Source organism: Oryctolagus cuniculus, chromosome 7 (genome assembly GCF_964237555.1).
Source record: "Oryctolagus cuniculus chromosome 7, mOryCun1.1, whole genome shotgun sequence".
Taxonomy (NCBI): domain Eukaryota; kingdom Metazoa; phylum Chordata; class Mammalia; order Lagomorpha; family Leporidae; genus Oryctolagus; species Oryctolagus cuniculus.
In genome coordinates this window covers 48,985,140-49,008,699 of record NC_091438.1, presented here as the reverse complement: position 1 = coordinate 49,008,699, position 23,560 = coordinate 48,985,140, and the positions used below count along the sequence as shown (strand labels likewise).

The 23,560-nt window shown below is 50.9% G+C and overlaps 1 protein-coding gene and 1 pseudogene across 4 annotated transcripts; one reads left to right on the top strand and one right to left on the bottom strand.

The window, feature by feature from the left end:
• Window positions 1-3,950: 3,950 nt before the first annotated feature.
• On the bottom strand, window positions 3,951-23,087 carry ITGA10 (integrin subunit alpha 10). Of its 4 annotated transcripts, none has more exons than XM_002715382.5 (30): window positions 22,903-23,087; window positions 21,374-21,485; window positions 21,070-21,179; window positions 20,714-20,805; window positions 20,371-20,485; window positions 19,584-19,711; window positions 19,259-19,407; window positions 18,108-18,258; window positions 17,396-17,561; window positions 17,157-17,230; window positions 16,784-16,928; window positions 16,433-16,581; window positions 16,059-16,202; window positions 15,717-15,920; window positions 15,330-15,460; window positions 14,488-14,654; window positions 14,250-14,392; window positions 13,356-13,469; window positions 13,064-13,149; window positions 12,746-12,887; window positions 12,488-12,580; window positions 12,277-12,353; window positions 12,048-12,137; window positions 11,566-11,650; window positions 11,278-11,391; window positions 10,965-11,045; window positions 10,722-10,835; window positions 9,509-9,604; window positions 5,869-5,982; window positions 3,951-5,570 (listed from the first exon to the last, which is right to left on the bottom strand). In XM_002715382.5, the coding sequence occupies exons 1-30, from the start codon at window positions 22,952-22,954 to the stop codon at window positions 5,499-5,501; spliced, it is 3,510 nt and encodes a 1,169-aa protein (XP_002715428.2). In that variant the 5' UTR covers window positions 22,955-23,087; the 3' UTR covers window positions 3,951-5,498. The 4 variants fall into 4 exon arrangements, with proteins under 4 accessions (XP_002715428.2, XP_008262764.2, XP_008262765.2 ...); XM_008264542.4 differs by having other exon boundaries at window positions 15,717-15,917; XM_008264543.4 differs by lacking the exon at window positions 16,059-16,202.
• LOC100357497 (tubulin-specific chaperone A pseudogene) lies at window positions 5,995-8,174 on the top strand (annotated as a pseudogene).
• Window positions 23,088-23,560: the final 473 nt, after the last annotated feature.

The following is a 23,560-nucleotide window of genomic DNA, read 5'->3' as shown; positions in this document are numbered from 1 at the left end:
CGGCTCCGCCCCGAACCCCGCCTCAGCCCCGCCCCTCCGCGCGCCGGCGCGGGAAACGGCCTGGAATCTTCACCAACTGTCGCTTTTAACCGCCAGCGACCGCGCTTACACTATGCAGAGGCCAATTCAGTTACCGCTGCTTCTTCCCTACCCTGTTCCCCGGGCCGCGACCCAAGCACAAAACGATTTTGAAGAGCGCGGTCTGGAAACGGGAGGAGACTGACTGTAGGGCCAAACAGAGCGGCAACCGGGGACAAAACCTGAGGAAGGGAGATTGACTTTTACACTTCTTAACACATCGCTGAGTTAGAAAAGGGCAACGGGGAGGGGGACTTGAGCATTTTTAAGATTACCCCCTGGGTGGGAGAGAGGGGCCAGCGCTGTGACGTAGAGGGTAAAGCGGCCGCCTGCAGTGCCGGCATCCCTTATAGACACGGGTTCGAGTCCCGGCTGTTCCACTTCCGATCCCGCTCTCTGCTATGGCCTGGGAAAGCAGTAGAAGATGGCCCAAGTCTTTGGGCTCCCGCACCCACCCATGTAGGAGACCTGGAAAAAGCTCCTGGTTCCTTCCTTCAGCTCAGCTCAGCTCAGCTCTGGGCATTAAGGCCATTTGGGGAGTGAAACAGCAGATCTCTCTCTCTCTCTGACTCTGCTTCTGTAACTCTGCCTTTCAAACAAATCTTAAAAAAAAAAAAAAAAAACACACACACACACACACCTCATTCCTAGCTCCAGTGTTCTGTTAACTCAAATTCTCATTTTTTTAAAAAATAATTTATTTATTTGAAAGAGTTACACAGAGGGAGAAGGAGAGGCAGAGAGAGAGAGAGCTCTTCCATTTGTTGATTCACTCCCCAGATGGCCACAACAGCCATAGCTGCTCGATCTGAAGCCGGGAGCCAGGAGCTTCTTCCAGGTCTCCCACGCAGGTTCAGGGGCTCAAGGACTTGGGCCATCTTCTGCTGCTTTCCCAGGCCATAGCAGAGCTGGATCGGAAGTGGAGCAGCCACCCGTTTGGGATGCCGGCACTGCAGGCGGCGGCTTTACCTGCCATGCCACAGCCCCAGCCCCCTCAGTCATTCTCGCTTGAACTGCCAACAGTCATAGCCGCCTGGTCTTTCCATCTGTCCTTTCTCTTCCCCATGCCCTGAAGAGCCCGCTAGAATGTATATGCAAATCTACAGGATAAAGTCCAAAGTTCTTAATGAGTTTCCAGGCCCAAAACCTCCTTAAAGAGGAGCTGGAGCCTGTCTGCTTTCTCAGTCTCATCTGAATTCCCTACGCAGTTGGCGATCAATCCTCGCTGGAATGCTTCCTCTCACATTTGGAGGCCCAGGCCAAGTTTTTTTTTTTTTCTGTAGTTTTCCGTACAGCTCTGCCCAACAAAGTGTACCCCTCGTGTGTGACACACTCCTAGTAGTTAGGGCTGCACAGCATTCGCTCTGCGTCTCTGCCACTGTCTACATGTCTGTTTCCACTACTAGACTGGGCTCTTTAATGGTAGGACTTGTATTAGGAGCTTCATGTCTGAGAAAGGAAGCAAGGAAGGGCAAGTGGGGGCGGGAGGCTTGGATGAATCAGTCCTCAGTTAAGTCCCCCTCCATTTGGGGGCTGCCTGGGAGTAAACTGGTTAGGGAAGTGTGTTAACCTAAGTATGGCCTCAGCTCAGTCGCAAAAACAATGCACTCCATAAAGGCTCATATAGCCTGTGAAGGACGCCGAGGGCTACCACGGGCCCTTGCCTGTCACAGAACAACTCCCCAGCATGACACAGAATGGTGTCCCTACCTAGAAGGCCAGACAGGCCACTATTCTGTTAGGCAACAGAGATGTAGCCCCTGCATTACTGTGGCTTAAGCACACAGCTTCCTTGGGGATGCTAGAGGAACCCTGGGTATGTAAAGACATCAGGTTTGATTTCCATCATTAGAACTTTGATCAGCAAGTTATCATCTTAGAGGGTTCAAGAACTTATTTAAAAGTGGATGAGGCAGCGCTGCGGCTCACTAGGCTAATCCTCCGCCTTGCGGCGCCGGCACACCGGGTTCTAGTCCCAGTCGGGGCGCCGGATTCTGTCCCAGTTACCCCCCTTCCAGGCCAGCTCTCTGCTGTGGCCAGGGAGTGCAGTGCAGGATGGCCCAATTGCTTGGGCCCTGCACCCCATGGGGGACCAGGATAAGTACCTGGCTCCTGCCATCAGATCAGCGCCAATGGCAAAGGAAGACCTTTCTGTCTCTCTCTCACTGTCCACTCTGCCTGTCAAAAAATAAAAAAATAAAATAAAAAAAGTGGATGAGGCATAGGATAAGATCTGGTGGAAAGAGACAATAGCATATTAAGAAATAAAGCTTCAGAGTCTAGGAGATGGGTCACCGGAACATGAACACCACTGCTGCTTCAATATGCCTTCTCACTGAATCCTCACAGCACATGGGAAATCATTTTATAGCAAAATATTTCTATAATACTATTTACCATTCGGTGAGCATTTACTAAATGCTTATTTTCCTCGGATGGTCTCATTTAGTCCCCCAAGCCCTAATAGGTTTAAAGATGAAAAAGCCTTGTTAAGTGGTATATAGCTTGATTTAAGCCCAAATCTGTCTTCATTATTAGCTACTGGATGGTGGTATATTTTCACCTGCGCCTCAGGGAAGTTATGGGTTGCTGTCTATCGGCTCCCCAAATCTATATACTTTACACTCTGTAGTCACTTACAAAGGTGAGAATTGGGACCAGCGTTGGGGCACAGTGAGTTAAGCCACAGCTTGCAATGCCAGCATTTCATATGAGTGGAGGTTCAAGTCCTGGCTACTCCACTTCAGATCCAGCTCCCTGCTAATGTACCTAGAAAAGCAGCAGAAGGCCCAAGTGCTTGGGCTTCTGCCATCCACTTGGGAGACCTGGCCATTGCATCCACTTGGGGAGTAAACCAGCAGACCTAAGATCTCTTTGTCTCCCCTTCTATCTCTGAAACCCTGCCTTTCAAAAAAATTAAGAAATCTTTTCTTAAAAAAAAAAAAAAAAAGGAGGCGTGGCCGGCGCCGCGGCTCACTAGGCTAATCCTCCGCCTTGCGGCGCCGGCACACCAGGTTCTAGTCCCGGTCAGGGTTCCGGATTCTGTCCTGGTTGCCCCTCTTCCAGGCCAGCTAGCTCTCTGCTGTGTCCCGGGAGTGCAGTGGAGGATGGCCCAAGTCCTTGGGCCCTGCACCCCATGGGAGACCAGGAGAAGCACCTGGCTCCTGCCATCGGATCAGCGCGGTGCACCGGCCACAGCGGCCATTGGAGGGTGAACCAATGGCAAGAGGAAGACCTTTCTCTCTGTCTCTCTCTCACTGTCCACTCTGCCTGTCAAAAAAAAAAAAAAAACAAAAAACAAAAAACAAACAAAACAAAAAAAAAAAACTCAACAACAACAAAAGAATGAGGTGTGAATTGCTCAAGGACAAGCTTATCTGTAAAGGTAGAGTCACAGAAAACATTTGAAGTATTTCATAGCCTCAGGCGTTTAGCTTAGAGGTTCGGATGCCTGTGTCCCACAGCAGAGGGCCTGGGTTTCATCCTCGCTTCAGCTCCTGACTCAAGCTTCTTCCTATGCAGACCCTGGAAGTAGTAATGATGGTTTACATGATTGGGCTCCTGCCACCCACATGGGAGGCCTGGACTGCATTCCTGGGTCCCAGTTTCAGCCCTGGCTGTTGCAGGCATTCAGGGAGTAAACCAGCAGATGGGAACGCTCACTCTATCTCCATCTCCATGTCTCTTTCTCTATCTCAATCTCTATCTTTCTCTGTTTCTCTAACTCTCAAACAACAACAACAACAATAACAACAAAACCATTTCATAACTTTGTCTTCCAGGGACTCTTACATGATCTCAGGCGAGCCAAGAATCTACTTCTCGCGATTCTGAGCAACCTAAATCCTAGTGAACTAAAAGAGAGCCAGAAGTTATTTGACACTGAACTTTATTTGTTTTGACCATCTGATAGACCGTCCACCCTGCTGGGAAACAGAGACAATGCCCATGCTGCAGAAGGCCTGACATGCCAAAACAAACATTGTAGCCAGGCCTCTGGGGCAGCCTGGGAGGACAGGTTTGGAGGCCGCTGGACAACTGCCCAGTCTTCTGTCTTCTCAGTTCTAAAGGGCCATTCTCCAAATGGCTGTCAGGGCGGCACTCTGGAGAGCAGAAGCTGACTTGTGGATCCAAAGTCTTGATTACAAAGAATCAGAAGTTACCTAGTTGTCTATGAGAACCTGACGGCCTTGACTGACCTTGACCAAAACACAGGGCAGCTGTGGTGAGAGGCAGTTCAGAGACAGAATTTCCCTCCGGGATTTTCACCAAACATCACGCAAGGGCTGGCAAACTGATTCCTCCAGAGAAACTCGACGAAATGTGAGTGTGGTGGCCCCAGAAACATTTTCCTAGGACTGTTTGTGCTACACAACCAATGCTGAGCAAGTGAGGACCTGCTCCCCAGAGACCTCCCCTTGCAGACCCCACTTGTCTGGATCTCAGGGACTGCTGCTTCCCAAAGCTGATAAAGTGAAGGAGTTTCCCACCATCAAGCAGTCACCCCTTCCCTTTTCTCTGCTTTCTATCAGAAAGCCCCAAAGGAGCACGCAAGCTGGAGTTAAGGCCGGAGACAAGTGGAGGAAACGCTGTGACAGGTACGCAGTATTCGCTGCTATTCCAGCTCTTGCCACCTGGGGGCGCCTGGCTCCAGAAAACCGGGCACGAGGCCCTGGCTTCGCTCCCAGGAAAGCTGAAGGCTGGGAAACCAACGCCCAGCAAGCCTGGGGGCAGCTCTGTTTCACCAGCACCTGAGGGCGGCCCAGTGCTCCACGAAGTCTCAGGTTTCGGGGAGCGGAGGGGGGGCGAATGGCAGTTGCCTGTCTAAAGGCTTCTCTGTTCCTTGGAATTGGACAGAATGTCTCTTGTGGCTTTTCCTCCTCCCTCCTTTTTTCCTGTTGACTCTCCCCATCCGGCTCTATGAATCACCAGACTGCACAGGAAAGCAGCAGATGTTGACTTTACTTCTTTCAAGCCAACGTCAGCTCTCTCCTGTGGAGTAGGGGGCAGGCAGGAAGGTGGGGAGGGGGGTGGAGGTATGATAACCCTCGTCCTTTCCCAATTTGAGGGAGGGCAAAGAGGGACCCTGAAAGGTATCAGGAACCTTAGGCAAAAAAATTCTTGATTGCTGCGGCTGGGGGCAAGGGAGCCCGGACAAAGACTCCAATGTTGGCTGTGGAATGAGGATGGTTGGGAGGAGGAAAGCAGAGGGCGTGCGCATGGCCCACGGCGGTGCCAGCCCTGCGCGTAGAGGTAAAGCCTGGACTCTGGCCAGCAGCATCCTCAGGACTGGAAAGTCACGTCAGGCTGCAGGTCTGGGGAGACAGCCCGAAGGCTGCTTCTTGTCTCATCGGGGCCCCCAAACCTCTACTCTGGTGCCAGTCTCTTGAAGGAGCTGCCAGGAAGAACCTTCTAGAGCCTTATTCGACATTCGTCGCTCCAACTTCTCTTTTTTCTTCCTCGGGGATTTTCTTACGGGCAAAGAAGCCAAGCTGTAGACACAGAGAAAAGAGTCCTCATCAAATGCCCCGACTGGGGACCTCGCCAGCAGCCCTCACACTTATCTGCCCTCTTCACTTTTGTTCTCCTTCCAAAAATAAATAAAAATCTATTTTATTTGGCTTAGTTGAATTCAACAAATGTTTGTGGAGTACAACGAGGGAGATCTGGGAGTATGACACCCCCAGCCTGCTTAGCGGCCCAGCACAAATCGTGTTCTCCCTGCTATAATCAAAGATTCCTCAGCTTATGGACACCAGGCTGCAGCCTCCCCACGGAAGCAGTGCTTACCTTCCACAGGCAGAAGACAAGGAGAGCAAGCAGGAGCAGCCCTCCCAGGACACTGCCGATGAGAATCCACAGGGAGACGAGGACGGGGCGGGTCTGAATCACCTCCAGCAGGCTCTGGGGGCAGGGGGTGGTTTCACACATGTGCCCTTTAACCCAGCTGGCCTCCCCCCACTTTACAGCAAAGCCAGCCCCCAAAGAGAATAAATAACCTCTTCCTACTCAAAGGAAGGGAACCAGAGGACGGGGGGTAAAAAGAGATGAAGAGGAGATGGTAATGGGTGCAGGTGTACAGTTGGATAGGGGAAATAACCTTTACTGCTCTATGGCACAGTAGGATAACTATGCTTAATGATAAGTAATTGACTGCATTAGGGCTGGCATTGTGGCACAGAGGGTTAAACCACCACCTGCAACTCTAGCATCTCATATCAGCACTGGTTTGAGTCCTGGCTGTTCCACTTCTGATCCAGCTCCCTGCTGATGCACCTGGGAAGGCAGCAGAAGATGGCCCAGGTGCTTGGGCCCCTGCACTCATGTGGGATACAAGGGTGGAGTTACAGGCTCCTAACTTTGGCCTAGCCCAACCCTGCCCATTGTGGCCATTTAGGGAGCAAACCATTGGATGAAAGATATCTCTCTCTGTCACTCTCCCTTTGAAATAAATACATCTTAAAAACAAAAAACAAACAAAAAAACCTGAGGCCGGCACTGTAACATAGTGGGTAAAGTCACCTCCTGCAGCGACAACATCCCACATGGGTGCCGGTTCAAGTCCTGGCTGCTCCACTTCCAATCCAGCTCCCTGCTAATGCACCTGGGAAAGCAGCAGAAGCTGGCCCAAGTGCTTGGGCCCCTGCACCCATATGGGAAACCTGGAAGAAGCTCCTGGCTCCTGACCTGTCCAACTCCAGCCATTGTGGCCATTTGGGGAGTGAACCAGCAGATGGAAAGATGGAAGATCTCTCTCTGTCTCTTCTCTCTCTCTCTCTCTCTGTAGTGTTGCCTTTCAAATAAATAAATAAATCTTTAAAAAAAAACCCTTATTTTCTAAAAAGAAATTGAATATTTCAAAATAGCTAGTCTAGAGGATTTTGAATGTTTCCACCACAAATAAATGATAGAGGTCTGAGGTGACAGATATGCCAATTATCCTGATCTGATAATCACGTTTTAAACATGTATCAGAATGTCACACTGTACCTCATAAATGTGTATGATTACTATGTGTCAATTAAGAATAAAAATGGGCCCTCCCGGCCACTCGGCTCCCACCCCTCCTCCGCAGCGCTCCGGGACCATGGTCGACCCTCGCATGAGGCAGATCAAGATCAAGACCTGCGTGGTGAAGCGATTAGTCAAAGAAAAAGAGATGTACGAAAAAGAAGCAAAACAACAAGAAGAAAAGATTGAAAAAATGAGAGCTAAAGATGGTGAAAATTATGCCATTAAAAAGCAGGCGGAGATCCTGCAGGAGTCCCGCATGATGATCCCGGATTGCCAGCGCAGGCTGGAAGCCGCCTACACCGACCTTCAGAAGATACTAGAAAGTGAAAAAGACTTGGAAGAAGCCGAGGAATATAAGGAAGCCCGGCTAGTCCTGGACTCGGTGAAGTTGGAAGCCTGAAACCTGTCTGCGCAGGGTGCTTTTCACGCTAAAGCCTGGGGTCCACTCTACAGTTCATTACTGACCACTGCTCTGTTCAATGTGATTGTTCTTATGCAGTTACATGTATTTTTCTTTGCCTCATTTAGTACATCAATGAGTTTATCTAATAAGCTTGTTTATTTCAGATTTTATAAATATTTTTATTAACCTGTTATCATTCAATCTCATAGATATTTTTGACAAAAATAAAATCTGTAGATTCTGTTTGAAGTCTAGCTATTTTCCTTCAGAAACATGAATTGAGTTAAAATAGGATAACCCCCCCCCCACCACCACCACTTTTTTTTTTTTTTTTTTTGAGTAAAAATCTAAATCGTTCGGCTGGCACTGTGGCTCACTGGGTTAAAGCCTTGGCCTGCAGTACTAGCATCCCATGTGGGCACCGGTTCAAGTTCCTGCTGCTCCACTTCCAATCCAGCTCCCTGCTAGTGCACCTGGGAAAGCAGTAGAAGATGGCCCAAGTGCTTGGTTTCCTGTACCCACATGGGAGACCCAGAAGAAGCTCCGGGCTCCTGGCTTGGGCCTGCCCCAGTCCTAGCTCTTGTGGCCATTTGGTGGGTGAACCAGTGAGTGGAAGATCTCTCTGTAATTCTGCCTTTCAAATAAATAAATAAATATTCAAAAACAAAAAGAATAAAAATGTATTTTGGGGGAGCAGGCAATATGGCCCAGTGGGTTAAGCCATCACTTAGGATGCTTGTATTCCTTATCAGAGTGCTTGTCCAAGTATTTGGGCCATCCTCCACTGCTTTTCCAGGCCACAAGCAGGAAGCTGGATGAGAAGAGGAGCAGCTGAGACTTGAACCAGTGCCCACATGGGATGTCAGTGTTGCAGGTGGAGGCCTCATCTGCCACACCACAACGCTGGCCCCTGGCTCCTCCACTTCTAAAACAGCTTCCTGGTAATGCATCCTGGGAGGCACAGATGATGGTTAAGTAGTTGGATCCCTGCCACCCATGTCGGAGACCCAGATGGGGTTCTGGGCTCTGACTTTGGCCTGGTCCAGCCTTGGTTTTGCAGGCATTTGAGGAGGAAACTAGAGGACAGAAGTTCTCTCTGTGTCTCTCCGTGTCACTCTGCCTTTCTAGTATATGACTGTAAATAAATAAACATTTTAAATACTTTTTTTAAAGGAAAGAAACTGAAAGAGGAATGGATGCAGTGGAACCCTAAATGTACTGATTTATCACATTTTAAAAAATAAATATATCTTTTTATTCCCATTTTTCCACAAACCTTTAAAAGAGTTCATTTATTTTTTATTTATTTGAAAGGTAGAGAAACAGAAAAAAAAGAGAGATAAAGAGAGATTTTCTGTCTGCTGATTTACCCCTCAAATGCCAGGAACAGCCATGGCAGGGCCAGGCCAAAGCCAAGAACCAGAAACTCAACTCAGGTCTTTCACATGGGTGGCAGGGACTCAAGTACTTGAATCATCACCTGCTGCCTCCCAGGGCGCACATTAGCAGGGAGCTGCAGTGGAATGCAGGTGGGACACTGTCTCAGGTACCGCACTATGGGATATGGGCATCTCAAGCAGTGGCAGAACCCACAGTGCTACAATGCTCACCCCATCATACTTTTTAAAAAGTTGTATTTATTTTTGTTAATTTGAAAGGCAAAGCAAGAGAGAGAGAGAGATGCTCCCCAAATGCCCACAACAGCCACATCTGGGCCAGGGCAAAGCCAGGAGCCAGGAACTCCCTGTGGGTCTTCCATGTGGCTGGCAAGGACCAAGTGTTTAAGCCATCACCTGCTGTTTTCCAGAGTGCATAAAGAAGGAAGGTGGTTTGGAAGTGAAGCAGGAACTTGAACCTGGGCCTTCTGATACGGGATGTGGGCACCTCTGTGCCACAACCCCTGCCCGATTCATCATTTTTGACTCACCCATTGCTGCCTAGTGGAGAGCATGCAGGTACCCCCACCCCATCATCACTGTGAGGATTTTCACAGCTCTCTGACTCCAGTCCCACCTCACTCCAACGGGAGGCTTCAGTCAGCTGCAGGACACTGCCCTCTTCAGTTCCCAGTTCAAAGGTGCTGACCACTGTCAGGGACTTGAACTTGGCCTATGGAATAAATGCATTGAAAGTCATTTAAAATGAGCCAGCATCAGGTGTGGTTCTTTGGAACCCTGAGAACAAAGTTGAGTCTGAGAGGTACAACTTCCAGGGCTCCCAAGATCAGAAGCAGAGGTTGCAGACCAACGGGAAAAGGGGAAAGGTAATAGACGCAGAGCCTCTGGTCCTTCATTTTGAGCCCTCCTTTTCATTGACGTTTAGATGTCATCCCCTCCTAACTGCCACCAAACCTGGTGTTTAATTCTCTTTCATCACTATATCAAGATCCTTGGGGTCAAGAAAGGAAAGCTACCAAAGATGGACAGAGCAAAGCAGACCTAGAGAAGGATGGTTTGCCAGACTCACCTTCCCTAAGCCATGTGCCTGTATCCCGGGGATTCTCAGTTATTCATAGTAGGCAGTATATGGGAAAGCACAATATAAACCCCTCGCGCTAGGTAGCCACTACAGTTAAGATTAATTTTTCTGCTCAGGAACTCATGCTGAATCCTGACTGCCTATCTTATTAAGTTCAATCTCATCCCCTTAGCTTCAGAGGCCTTTCATAACCTGGATCCCCTCTAAACCACACAACCTTATTTCCCATTACCCTCAATTCCAATCCTGCATACAATAGCAATTATTTATTCACTCATTTAAGATAAATATATTAGGCAATGAGTCTGGTACAGTGTTCAGTGTTGGTCACATTCTCCTGAGTATTGAGTAATAGAGGGCGTTTTATATAATAGGCACTTGAAGTAGTAGTGATTGATTAGGTATCCCATAAATATTGATTGATGGCAAATGGAGGGAAATACAAGGATAATAAATGGTTTTTACTGAGCCCTCAACATATGTCCAGCTCACTATTCTTTTATTCTTTATGACAACCTTGTGAAATAGGTATTACAAAGGTATTACGTTTCCTATTTTAGATATCAGAAAGAAGAACTCAGACAGATGAAATAACGTGTAAACAGTAAAATAGCTAGAAAGAGGCAAAAACTGAAACTGACACATGGGTCTGTCTACTTCCAAAGCCTATGCTGAAGTTCCACAGAGGAACAGAAGGGGAGAATAGGAAAAAAAAGAAAGAAAGAAAGAAAGAAAAAGAAAGGTTTACCCTCCGGAAAAATTCATTGTGTATCAGCCTCAGCAGTCCTACAGAGACCTCGGTCCCCTTTGGCAGCTGCCCAAGGCGGCACCTCACCACCTGACACCGGGTGTTGCTCTCGTTCTGGCAGAAGAGACACAGATCAGGACCCTTAGTGGAACAGCTCCCCTCCCCCACTGCAGCCCCTCCCCCTGTCACAAGGCATCTGCCTCTACTTGCAGACACACTCTGGACCCCTCTTGTGAGTCCTACCAGTCTGTCTGTGTGCTGAAGCTCCTCTGGATGCACAGGGGGTCCTGGGGCCTCGGTCAGGTTCTGTACTGTGCAGCTTGCCTGGAGGAAGATCCAGACTGAAAGACCCTCGGGATGGGTCCGAGCAGGGCCATACTACCCACACTCTCATAGCTTTTCCCTGTATAACCCCCTCTCTCAAAGGAGCTACACATATGCGTGATCCCTCCCAGGGATCCCGGAGAGCAGGGGCCAACAGGTAAGTTCCTGCTGTTGTGTCCAGCCTCAGTGTGCCCACCAGCTCAAGACGGCAGGGTTCCTGGCCCAGACTCACATTGCTAGTGATGACTTGAGACAGTGACAGGAAGTAATTGCCCCCGTGGGCCACAGCTGGCAGGAGGGCCGAGATGATGAGGCCTCTGACCACATAGCATCCAAGGTTCTGAACCTAAGAGGAAGATTGGATGTGGGAAGAGATGCGAGACAGAGACCCTTCCTCATCTGTTCCCCTTCACCATAGATACCAGGACATCTAACAGACTTTTCCCAAACGGTTCTTGCTCTACCCCTCCTCCACCTCCCCAGCACCCACACTCATGCCAGGACCCCTCCAACGTCTCACCCTAAGAGTGGTTTTGAACTCAGGGCCAGGACCCACTGGGAGGGTCCCATATGGGTGAACTTCATAGCGGTGCAGGGTGGACTCACTGCATGGACACCAAATGAGGAAGAACATGGTCATAGCCATGGCACAGATGCAGAAGCACATGATCAACACACACACATGCATTCGGGGAAGGCAGGGCCAACCCGGGGATAAAGACAGGGGCTATATGGAAAAGACAGAAAGGGAACATGCCATAGACTTGATGTAAACTTTAGGGCCACACCCCGTAAACCCTCATCCCAGCTCCAATGTCCAAGGCCCAGGAAAGTAAGATGCTTCAAAGAGAAGGTTCAGTGTGAGTGGGATCGAGGCCAAAAAGACTGAAGAGCCCCAAGGGGTTGGGTTTCTGGAAACATGGAATTAAATGAAATGAGACAGAGACGAAACATAAACGGTGTGGAGTCAGCATTGGGTCCCAGCTGGGAGCCAGGCCATACCTAGAAAACAGGAGGTGAGGCTCGTATTGAACGTAGGCTGAGGTCTGTGCTGTATTATCTTGAAGGGTCCCATTTGTCTCCAGGCTATCACTGTAGGATCAGGGGGAGAGGCGTCCATCCCAACCCCTCCTTAGATACCCTCCTCTGTTAATAAAGGAGGCAATGCTGTCTGTCCTCCCCTACCCCCCACCCCGATCAGGACTCAACAGGAGAGGGCATGGAGGAACACCTGGTGGCAGCCAGCCTCACGATGACCTGGCTCAGGAGGGAGAAGCAGCTAAACTCAAACTCTAGCAGAAAGGTGACCTGGGGACAGAGAACATGGGCTAACACGGAACGACTCCAGAGGAACAGGCGCCTCGTGTGCCTCCCCTGCTGAACTCCCAGGACCCCAGCCCCCACTCTCCTAGAGCCCCTTTTTCCTCAGGGCCCCAACTCACCTTGGCTCGAGCCTGGAAGACAGGATGCCCCACGCTGCAGAGCCGGGCGTGAGTGGAAGGGGCTGTGCACTCCATCTTTACTGGGCTGTCCCTCTGAGGGCAGAGAAATGGGGGTGGGGGCTGGAGCCAGGGCTGCAACTGCTCTCCTATCCACATGCTCTAACCCTGGGCCTTTCCCAGACCATTTCACAGCCAACACCAAGACCCTATCTTCCTCCTCCTCTCTCTCCACCTCCCAGCCCTACCCCACAAGGGCACCTGAGGAGTGAGACTGGTCAGGTGGAGGTTTCTAGAGAAGCTGAGGCTCAGGCTAGTGTTGTAGGCATTTTCCTTTCTGTTCTCCAGAGCGGCTGACACCACTACTTTCCGCCGGCCACCCCGAACCACAAATGGGGCCTTTCTGGGAATGGTGGATAAAGGGAAGAGACCAGGACTTAGGAGAGGTGCTGAAAGTCTCACTTCTGTTATCTTGGAAAAGGAACAGCCTCCCTCCACCCTCCAACCCCCCAAGCTCCCTTCAAGTCCCTTCCAGTCTGTTTCAAGTCACCCTGCTTGCCCAGTTCACGTCCTGCCGACCTGGAGCCCCTGATGTCCATATTAACTCGGAGCACCAGGTCTGTGACACATTCATTGTCAGGACCACAATCCTTTGAGAAGGGGACCTGGAGGAGAGAAGACAGACTGAGGGCTGAGAAGAAGGCAAACCAGGAAAAACGCAATTGGGAGAAATAACTAGTGGGGCCACTTGGCTGACAGGCGTCCGGGTGAGATTTCACTGGCACCTCAGTCTCCCCCCTCCCCTTTCTCTGCAAGCCACTGGGAGGGCGGTACTGGGGCCCAGGGCAGGGCAGGGCTTGGCACTGCTGACCAGCTTTCGTATAGACGTGGGTGAACCTTCCTCCAGCACAGGCCCCGGTTTTGTGGTGTTGTCCAAGGCAAAGGTCACAGTCAAGGCCACTGGCCGGAGATAATCTGATGTATCCTGAGGGGCACCAGATTCCAGGATCATGAGGAGCCAAGGCAAGGGATACAACCCAGACCCCTGGCAGAATATAACTGACGTAGTCTTTTTGGAGAACTTTCTGAGTGTTGAGCATGGTTCTAGGGTTTTATCAGTACTATTAAATTTAATTCTGTTTTAAAAATCTTATGATATAGTTTTGCTTTTTTGGGGGGGGGGGGGTGGCTCGCGGCTTGGGCGCCCAGCGGGCAGGCTGCAGGGAAACTGGGGGCTCTGGGTTGCCCGCCCTGAGCAGCAGTGTACACTGCCTCAGTGAGCACTGCACCGAGGCGGTGCGGCACAGGTTCACCTGCATGGCCACATTGTGGCTGCTGGGCCTGCAGGGCTGCCAGACTTTCTTGCAACTGCAGGGCTGTGAGCTGCACCCGCTAGTAGCTGTCCAAATACTTGGTGGCCATTGGCTGCATATAGCCGGGGAAGGATGACAAGGTGGCGGTGGAGGTGGGAGGGTAGCCCCTGCCTTGGGGCTGCAGCACCCTTGCTCTTAGGGGTGAGTGGGCAGGGGTATGGGCCATGATATAGTTATTACCATCACCCCTTTACAGACAGGGAAACTGAGGTCTGGAGGCTAAATGACTCCCCAGAGTTTATGGATGGCAAATGGCAGGCCTAGGATTCAAAGCCAGGTTGGCCTGCCTCCAAAGTCTGACTTGTCTCCCTTTCACAGCTTTGGCTTCCTTGCTGATCCACCCGAAACCCCTCCAACCCGGCCTTCTCCTCCTTCTCAGGCCCTCTCCTCACCAGCACGTGGAAGTGCAGCTGCTCACAAGTGACATTCCCCACACTGAGCCGCAGCCGCCGCGGGGGCAGCCTCTGGCCCGAGCCATCAAAGGCTGCGCGTGCCCCCGACGTCCACTCATCCAGTGATGCTGTGAACCGCGTGTCTAGTGGAGGAGGCAAGAAAGAAGGTAGAGAGGGGCGCAGAGACCAGGGCAGGCGGCGGGACGGGAGCCGTCTGGAAGGTACTTGAGTCACTCACAGAAGCGGCGATCCCAGCGGCCAGGAGTGCGGGAGGTGACCCGGAAGCAGAGGGCGGCGCTCAGGCAGGCGGCCTGCTGGCCTCGCCGCTTACAACCCTTATGAACCACGCTGATGGCTGGGGGGGTCACATCCAGTGATGGGGTCAGGTGAACGATGGGTTGGGAGCTGGGAACACGGTGGGAAAGAAGTTCTAGTAGTGCCGAGTGCACCCCTATGTTGTCAAAGGAGAGAAGGCCTGGGTGTCTGACAGAGTGAGATAACAGGTTTGCTGTAAAAAAGCATTTACCTTGTCCTGGGCACTGTGTTAAATGTTTATGAAATTATCTCACTTAATCCTGAAAAATAACCTATAAGGTTAATTTTTATCCTTTTTAAAAGTTTATTTTTATGTACTTGAAAGGCAGAGAGACAGAGGTCTTCCATCTGCTGGTTTACTCCCCAAATGCCCACAACAACTGGGGCTGGGCCAAGCAGAAGCCAGGAGCCAGGAACTCCATCTGGGTCTCCCATGCTGGTGGCAGTGAGAAAGAACTTGGGCCATCACCTGCTGCCTCCCAGGGCTGCACATTGGCAGGAAGCTGGACTGGAAGCAGAGGTAGGTCTCAAACCCAGGAACTCTGATATGCACAGTGGGCATCCTAAGCGGTGGTTTGACCCACTGTGCCACAATACTCACTCCCAGGTCCTATTATTGTTCCCATTTTTAAACTAGGAATGAAGGTACAGTTTTGTAGGCCAGAAATTCAACTCTTCATCTGTGACTCCCAAGCCCTTGCTCTTAATAGTTAGCCTATGCTATTAATTAATTAGCCTATTAATACCTGAGCTGGGACTCCTCACCTGAGCAGGATGGCTGCCCCCTGGGCACCCACAGCCACATCTACCAAATCGTCTCCATCCAGATCTAGCCGGCCATCCACACTTCGGCCAAAGTAGCTGAGGGCCTGTGGCATAGAGGCTGCAGCAATTCGCTGAGAGGGAGAGAGGGGAGACTGAGGCAGGGACTCACAGGAAAGGTTCCCCAGCATTCTCATCTGACTCTTCCTAATCTCCCATCAGGCACGGGAATCAGAGACACTTGCCCATGTTCATAAGTCCCTAGTTCAGCCTTGCTTTTGTTGCATACAGATGCTCAACTTGGGTCTCAAGCCAAGGAGACTATTAATAAGCAAGGAGCACACCTCCCTTCCTACCACCGTTTGGTAGGGACATTTGGGCACTGCTGACCTGGGCAGGATGGGGCCTGAGTCCACCCTGGGTTCCATGATACAGGTACAGGGCTCCCTGGTGCCCATCCTCCAGGGGTGCCCCCACAGCCACATCAGCAAAGCCATCTTGGTTCAGATCAGGAAGAGCACCCATTGCAAAGCCAAATCGAGCATCCTGGGGGGGTTCAGGCTGAAGCGTTCCTTGGAGATTCAACAAGGACTGCTGGTGAATGTAAGGAGATAGAAGACACTAATCTGGCAGCACCAACCTCTCAGCGAGCTCTCTAATGTATGTATCTTCTCTTCTTCCCTCCCTCCATCCCTCTCACCCCAAGTCCTAGGGAGTCCCAACAAGTCTCACCTGGCCCACCCGATACACATACACACGTCCTGTCTCCTTGTTCTGGGGTCCCAGGAACATGGGGGCAGCCACAAGCAAGACATCAGTTGTTCCATCCCTATCGGTATCCAACGGGCAGAGCTCACTGCCAAAGTATGAGCCAATCTGGGGAGCGGTGGGTGGTGAGTACCCCAGAGAAAAGAAAGTGATTGTGGACAGGTGGACTAGTGGGAAGCACTCACCACCCTGTCAATCTGCTCCCTACATCCTGAAAGATTCTGCCAACCAGAATTTAACAGACTTTTCAGGCCTGCCTCTTGTCCATTCACACTCTTCCCCCACAACCTGGAGGTCCCTGGGGGGTCAAGGGTCCCACCTTTCTTCGGGTGCACTACCTGCTCCCCTTGGAGACTCTGGGCGACCCTCACAGACCCATCTTTCTTAAGCTGGAAGGCGATGACTTTTCCTCGATGCCTAAACCGCGGAGCCCCTGAGAGAAAGAGGCGACGTCCACCCCGCAAAAGCATGGAGGAAACAGAGTAACCTACAAGTGGACAAAGCATCAGAGGGAAAAGAGAAACAAGCTGGAGTGAGAGTTGCGGGAGTCCCTAAAGGCCTAGGAGGAGGTCTGGGGTGGGATGTGAAGGGAGTGGTAAGAGTTAAGAGGGAGTACCTCACACTCCCCCCTGCCCCGGAAGCACTTCCTCCACTTCCTCCTCCCGTTCCCCTGGCGCTCTGCCACTCACCTAGATAGGCAGCATGGTTCTGTAGTGCTGGGGGGAACTCATCTTCCAGGGCCGTTCGTGGCGGGAAAAGGCGGTGACCTTCTTCAAGCCATAGCACTGAGCCCCCCCAGTCATAGGCTCCCACCATCCCAAAGAGAATCCCATCCTGTGGAGCACAACCCAAGGCGGTCACTGAGAAGACAAAGGAAATAAGGAGAAAAATCTCTCCGGGAGTGAGAGGATCCCATGGAAAGGTTCGGGAAAGCCAGGGCGGAAGCTGCTTAGAGGAGGAACGTGGAGGGACATTGGGGTTCAAGCTGTCCATGAGGGGTCAGAGGTTAGGAGGGGTCGGAGGTTGGGAGAGGTCTTTGAAAGGGTCAAGAGCCTGTCCAACCTTTAGGCGATGAGTGGAGAAACCGATCTGAGACATTTCCAACCCAAAGGAGCTTTCATTTTCTCCATGGGACCCTTGGCATGAGAAAATATTGAGGCCAGGTCAGGGGAAGACCCTCTCCCCTTGGCCTTAATGAACTCCCTCTAGAATCCCACTTAGACTCCAGATTGTGTCCCCTTGTCTACCCCCTACACACACACCCCCAAGCCTGTCCTCCATTTCTCCAGGATAAGCATTACCCTCAAGGCCAAAAATCCGGTCTCCTAGCGCATCCACAATGTCAGTCAGTGCAGCCTCATCCGTGACATTGAAGAAAAATCGCTCATCAGGATCACTAGCAATAGCTCTGATTTCCTTCAGGAACGAGCTGGGGTCTCGCTGCCTCCGGAGATAGTGGCCCAGAACCTGAGGTCAGGAGACCGGGACAGAGTCTGTTGGCTGAGTGACTGAAGTGTTAGGGCTGATTCACAAAGCAGCCCACCAAGGTGAAGGAAGGGAAATACAGCTGACGTTTACAAAACAACATCCAGAACTTTTCCTCAAGTTCCTGGTCTTCAAAGTCACTCCTCGGGGTGGGGGTGGGGGCACCGTGATGCAGCAGGTTAAGCCGCCACTTGGGATGCCTGCTCCGGATACAGGAGTGTTAATCTGAGTCCCAGCTACTGAGCACTTCCAATCCAGTATTCCTGCTAATGCACCTTGAGGGCATCAGATGATGGCCCAAGTACTTAACGTTCCTGTCACCCATGTGGGGAGACCCAGATGGAGTTCTGGGCTCCTGGTTATGGCCTGGCCCAGCTCTGGTTGTTGGAGGCATTTGGGGGTTGAACAAGCAAATGGAAAATCTGTCTCTCTCTGTCACTCTGCCTTTCAAATAAATAAATAAATCTCAACAGCAACAAAAGCACTCCTCCCTCCCCTATTTCTTCCAGACCCAGAGTTAATTCTCACCGCAATCCCATAGCGAGTCACCCTTCCAGCCTCACAGGCCTTTAGTGCTGTGGGAAGCTCCTCCCCATCATGTGATTCTCCATCAGTGACCACCACCAGGAGCCTGGCAGCCTCTGGTCGGCCTCCACGGCTCTGGCTGAACCCTTCTGTGCTGAGGAGAGAGAGAGAGGAGTGGGGTAGGATCACATGCGCGCGCACACACACACACACACACACAGGATTTAATGCTGTCAGCAGTGCCCCAGGACAGGCTTTTTGCCTTTTTAGGCTGCTTCCCAACAGTGTCTAAATCAGAGTCCTGACACAGAGTAAGAGGTAGAATGCAGAGTACCACATGACTACAGACTTCACTCATTCACGGGTTCATTCAATAAACAGTGCACTTGAGAGAACACATCTTTTTTTTTTTATTTTTTTTTTATTTTTATTTTTTTTATTTTTCTGACAGGCAGAGTGGACAGTGAGAGAGAGAGACAGAGAGAGAAAGGTCTTCCTTTGCCGTTGGTTCACCCTCCAATGGCCGCCGCTGCAGCCAGCGCACCGCGCTGATCCGATGGCAGGAGCCAGGAGCCAGGTGCTTTTCCTGGTCTCCCATGGGGTGCAGGGCCCAAGCACCTGGGCCATCCTCCACTGCACTCCCTGGCCATAGCAGAGAGCTGGCCTGGAAGAGGGGCAACCGGGACAGAATCCGGCGCCCCAACCGGGACTAGAACCTGGTGTGCCGGCGCCGCAAGGTGGAGGATTAGCCTATTGAGCCACGGCGCCGGCCGAGAGAACACATCTTAAGAGAATAAATGTAGAATAGGGGAGAACAGTCAGGTCAGAGGAGTCTTCCCAGAGATGAGTTTTGAATTTGGAAAGTAGGCCAGGAGAACCTGAGGGTCAGGGTCAAGGTTGGAGTGGAGGGATGGACAGAGAGAGTTCTGTCTGCAGAGAGAAACAAAGCAGAAGCATGGAAAGACGCAGGCATAGATACTTGGTAGAAACCAAAGGGAGAGAGTACAATGACAGCTGATTTGCTTCGTGCACCATTAGTTTGCATAGAAAAATAAGCATGTAAGCCATCCTGGGATGTATACACTGCACCCCAAACCCGCCCCTTCTGAGCGTTCCCCACCTTGGCCTCCCACACCCCCTGCACAATGCCTCACCATGCCACCATTATTGCTTGGGCAGTCTTCGTTTCTCGCCCCTCCCGCCGACTGAGGTTCCTTGCTGCTCTCACCACTTCTTCCTTGGTTCGGAAATCTCCCAGGGACCACTCATGTACAGCGCTCTCCCCATATTGTACCAGTCCCACCTGACAATCAAGTGTGCAATCAAATGGAATGTGAGCAGGTGGGAGGGGAGGGAAGGGGGGGAGTGTTCGAGAGATTGGAGATGACTAGCAGGATACCACTGAAGACATACTCTACACTTAGCCCCTCTCTTCCCATCTCTCTCCTGCCAAAGCCAACCATATATTTTTTCTCTTACCTGTATCTGCTCTGGATCAATAAATAGTCTCCCTACCAGCCTTCGCAGGAAGGTCTGAACTTCAGACCAGGGGTAGATGCTGTTGGAGCCATCCAAGACGATGACAACATCCATGTATGTAGGGCAGCCTAGGAGGAGGATATTTGGTCAGCAAGGGAAGAGGTGAGCATATTCAATTCAAACATTTATTAGGCACTTCTTACATGCAAGGAAGGAACTGTGCCAGGCCCTGAGTAAGTGTAGAAGTGAATGAAAGAGGATATAGGCATATATTCAATTCACCAAACAACAAAGAAGAAATAAAGAAGTGCTAAGTGGAAACATAGCACCACTCTGTGCTATGGGAGAATGAACGGGTCGGTTCTGATGGTGGGTTAGAAGAGGAGGCAGCAACCGAGAAGATACTGAAGACTGAAGATATTTGAAGAGAGGGGAATATAAAGAAAGGCATTTGGGTAGAGAGCATTTCAAACAAAAGGAGATGGAGGTATGAAAATAGATGACACATAGCAGAACCATGAGGTGAACGCTCATGGCCAAGGCATAGAGTGTGTGAAGGGCAAAGTTATTTTTGAAGTTGGCCAGATCAGATCATGGAGTCATGATGTCTTGGTAGGAAGTTGGATTCTAGTCTATTAGGAAACATGGAGCTTTTGCAGGCACATTCGGTAGCAAGGAGGACAGCCGTGCAGACCCTCTGCTAGGCACATAACCCTTCTGCCCCAGCTTCTCCCCACCCAGCACCCCCTTCTAGGAACTGAGTCCTCAGGCCCTTCTTCTGGCTCACGTTGGGCAGTGGGTGCCAGGCTTCCCTGAGGCCGAAATGAAGCATCCACACGGGCACAGATCCCAGAGCTGAAGACAGAGCTGCCGCAAGCACGAGACCAGAGAGGGGCACAGGCCTGGGGATGGGGTGGGGTGGGGGGACATTGTTATTTCCAGGTTTGAGAAGGTACCCTCAGAATAAGTTCCCAGTGCAAGGAGACTTTGAGACCACTTCCTGAGATGTCTGACCTTGCTTTCTAGCGATTTTACCTCCTTGATCTCTCCACATAGACCAGCTTCCCTTACCACACCATTCTCTACCACCAACCTTCAGAGACCCCACAACCACCCTTTCCTTAGCTCACCATAAATCCCCCATCGCCATCTGTCTCCAGCAGAGACATCCCCAGGTGCATGTTCACAGCAGGGCGAGATGAATTTCCCAGCTGATGATCACCTGGTTGGGATTGCGGAGGGGGTGGGGGTAGGGGTGGGGTAGGGGTAGGAGTGGAGGAAGAGCATGGGTCACAGGTTGTGCTTGAGTTCAGGGTGATTTTGGAAGAGAATTAGAAGGGATTTGCATCAAGTTGAGGATGTGGCGTGTGAGTCAGAAGGGTGAAGAAACAGATGTATAAGGGATCAAGAAACAGATGTATAAGAAACAGATGTATAAGGGATCAAGGTCAGGGGTTAGGAGGGGAAGCATCAGGCATCCTCTTACCCAAGTGGCTCTTGGCACATGGGGCACTGTGGAACCCTCCAATGGGACAGCGATAAACATCCCCCCTCCGATCTCCCGAAGGCCCATCCCAGGGGGCACCCACCAGCATCCTAGGAGGAGGATATGACATCAGCATGGGGTGAGCATGACCCTTGACACAGATCAGAGAAGCACATGGAACTGGCAAGTTTAGAGCCCCAGCCACATTCAAAAGACAAATTAGCGTAGAATCCCATGCATCTTGCCTCCCCTTCATCAGCACAACCACAGTCCCATTCCCATGGTCTTCTCATTTCCTTCTCACCATCGCCGTCCACCCCCAACATGTTGTAAAACGCTGTATCCAAATTCAGCCTCTGGTGGCCCTGGGAACATGCGTGGGTGATGCACGTCCAGGTTAAAGGAGAAGCAGAGCCCTGGGGGTGGGAGTGGTGATGCAGGATCATAGGGTTAGCATGATATGTTGAGAGTCAATGAATGACCAGAGACACACAGCCAGAGAGGAGTCAGGAGAGAATGTCTTAATAATCTCAGTCTTTCTGTCTGCTTCTTACGGGTCAGCTCTCCTGGCCTTTGTCAACGCCATGAACTCAGATGATCCCTTTCCCGCGTTTGGGTCTGGTGGCCCTCTGCCACGCTGATGCACAGCTGTATTTCTATTCCCTCTCCTGAAATCTCATTCGCAGACATGTCTGGAAAAGTCAAGTTACGCTTTGCTGCCTCATTCCTCCTACGCATCCTCCTCCTCAATGTGTGAGGGTCCAGGAAGGGAGCATGCCTTCCTGCGGTCCCAGAACAACCCTTCACAGCACAACAGGGAGGAGAGGAGGCAAAGGAGCACCGAGTGGCTGGCTCGCTCCCCTTGATTCCCAGCGTTCCTGCCACACTCTCACTCTCTCTAATGTCTAGGTCCCTGGTTGATGCCAGCCCTGGAAACCTCAGTGGTAATTAACTGGGTGGGGCCACCCGCCTGCTCACACACAGTTTGCCATCCATCCTTGCCGAGGGTCCGTCCCAACAACCCAGAGTTTCCCACAACCCACCTCCTTTTAACTCGTTCACCCTCCTGTCTTCTGCCTACCTCCATGGTTTCAACCTTCAGCCCATAATCAAGGCCCACAATCATGTTCTGGTTGATTCTTCCCTCCTGACTCCAATTCCTTTAAATCAAAGCTGTGTATTTTTGGAAACGAAGATTACAGAGCACTGGAAAGGAAAAATTCCAGGCCTCTTGCCCCTCCCATGGTTCTTTCACCATGGTGTCTTGCTCCTTATTTTCAAGCAACTCCCTCTCAGGCTATAACCCCCAACACACACCCACCACTGCTAAGGGTACAGCCTATGCCAAACCATGCTAATTTTCAGAACGGTGTTTTCTATGTGAACCTGATTGCATTCAGGAAACTAGCAGGGCCACCTGATCAGGAACTGTGTCTCATAGTTTAGATAAACCCAGAGTTCTGACCACATAGTCAGTTATGCCTCAGGCCTCAGGGACCACCAACAGTAGAAAGAAGCAGAGGGAAGGAAGAAAATAGGAGTCAGGCTAGCCACGTGCAAGGTCACATGGTGTTTCTTTTCTGCCTCTTCACTCCTATAGGGCTTCAAAGGTTTCAGAAAATTAAATGCAGATCTAACGCGAGGCCCTAGGCAGCTTTAGTCCCTGCTAGTCATGGTAGTGAAGTTGTCATTTATAAGGATGTTAAGCAGACACACACACACAATATGCAGAATCAGTATTAACCTCTTACCCCAACTCCTAAAGAATGTAACCCGAATGGTCCCAGTCCCAAATCTCCCTTCCCCACCAGAAACGAAGTTCACCTCCCTCACCTGCCAGGAACATCAGGGGCAAGAACAGGTGAGGGAAGAGGACGAGCTCCATGCCTGGCCGTTCTCTGTCCGTACGTGCAGTCCTCTGTGCCTCTGTCCCTCTCCTTTTCTGTTTTCTTTACTTTCCCTCTCATCCTGCCCCCTCCCATTGGCAGCTAAAAATAAAATTGGAAGGAATGGGAGGAGTGATGGTGGGGAACTGTGGGGAGCCCCAGACCAAGGAAAGGACTTAGCCTTCTTAGTCTGTTTCTCTGCCTTGATGCTGCCCCCTGGAGGCCTCATTTGAATATCCAAGGAGAAGATAATTTTGACCCTATCTCCTACTTATTTTCTATCCTTTACTCTTGCTAGGTAATACTTTTCTCAGGCTTCAAACAGAGAGTAGGAGTGGAAGATACTCGTTTTCACTCCCTAACCTTATTTATTCCAACCCGGGATAAGGAAAACGAAAGAGCTGACGAAAGTGTATCATTTCCCCATCTACCCAGGGGCATCCCAACATATGAAGACATAGCCCCCAGACCAAGCCTCATCAGCCCCACTCCATGCAGTTCTGTTCGTAGCTCTTAACTTATGCTGCCTTGTGATGTTCTAATCTTTGGAGTAACTCAATCTATGAGCAGGTTGTGTTTTGTGGAGCCAGGATAACTACTTCAGC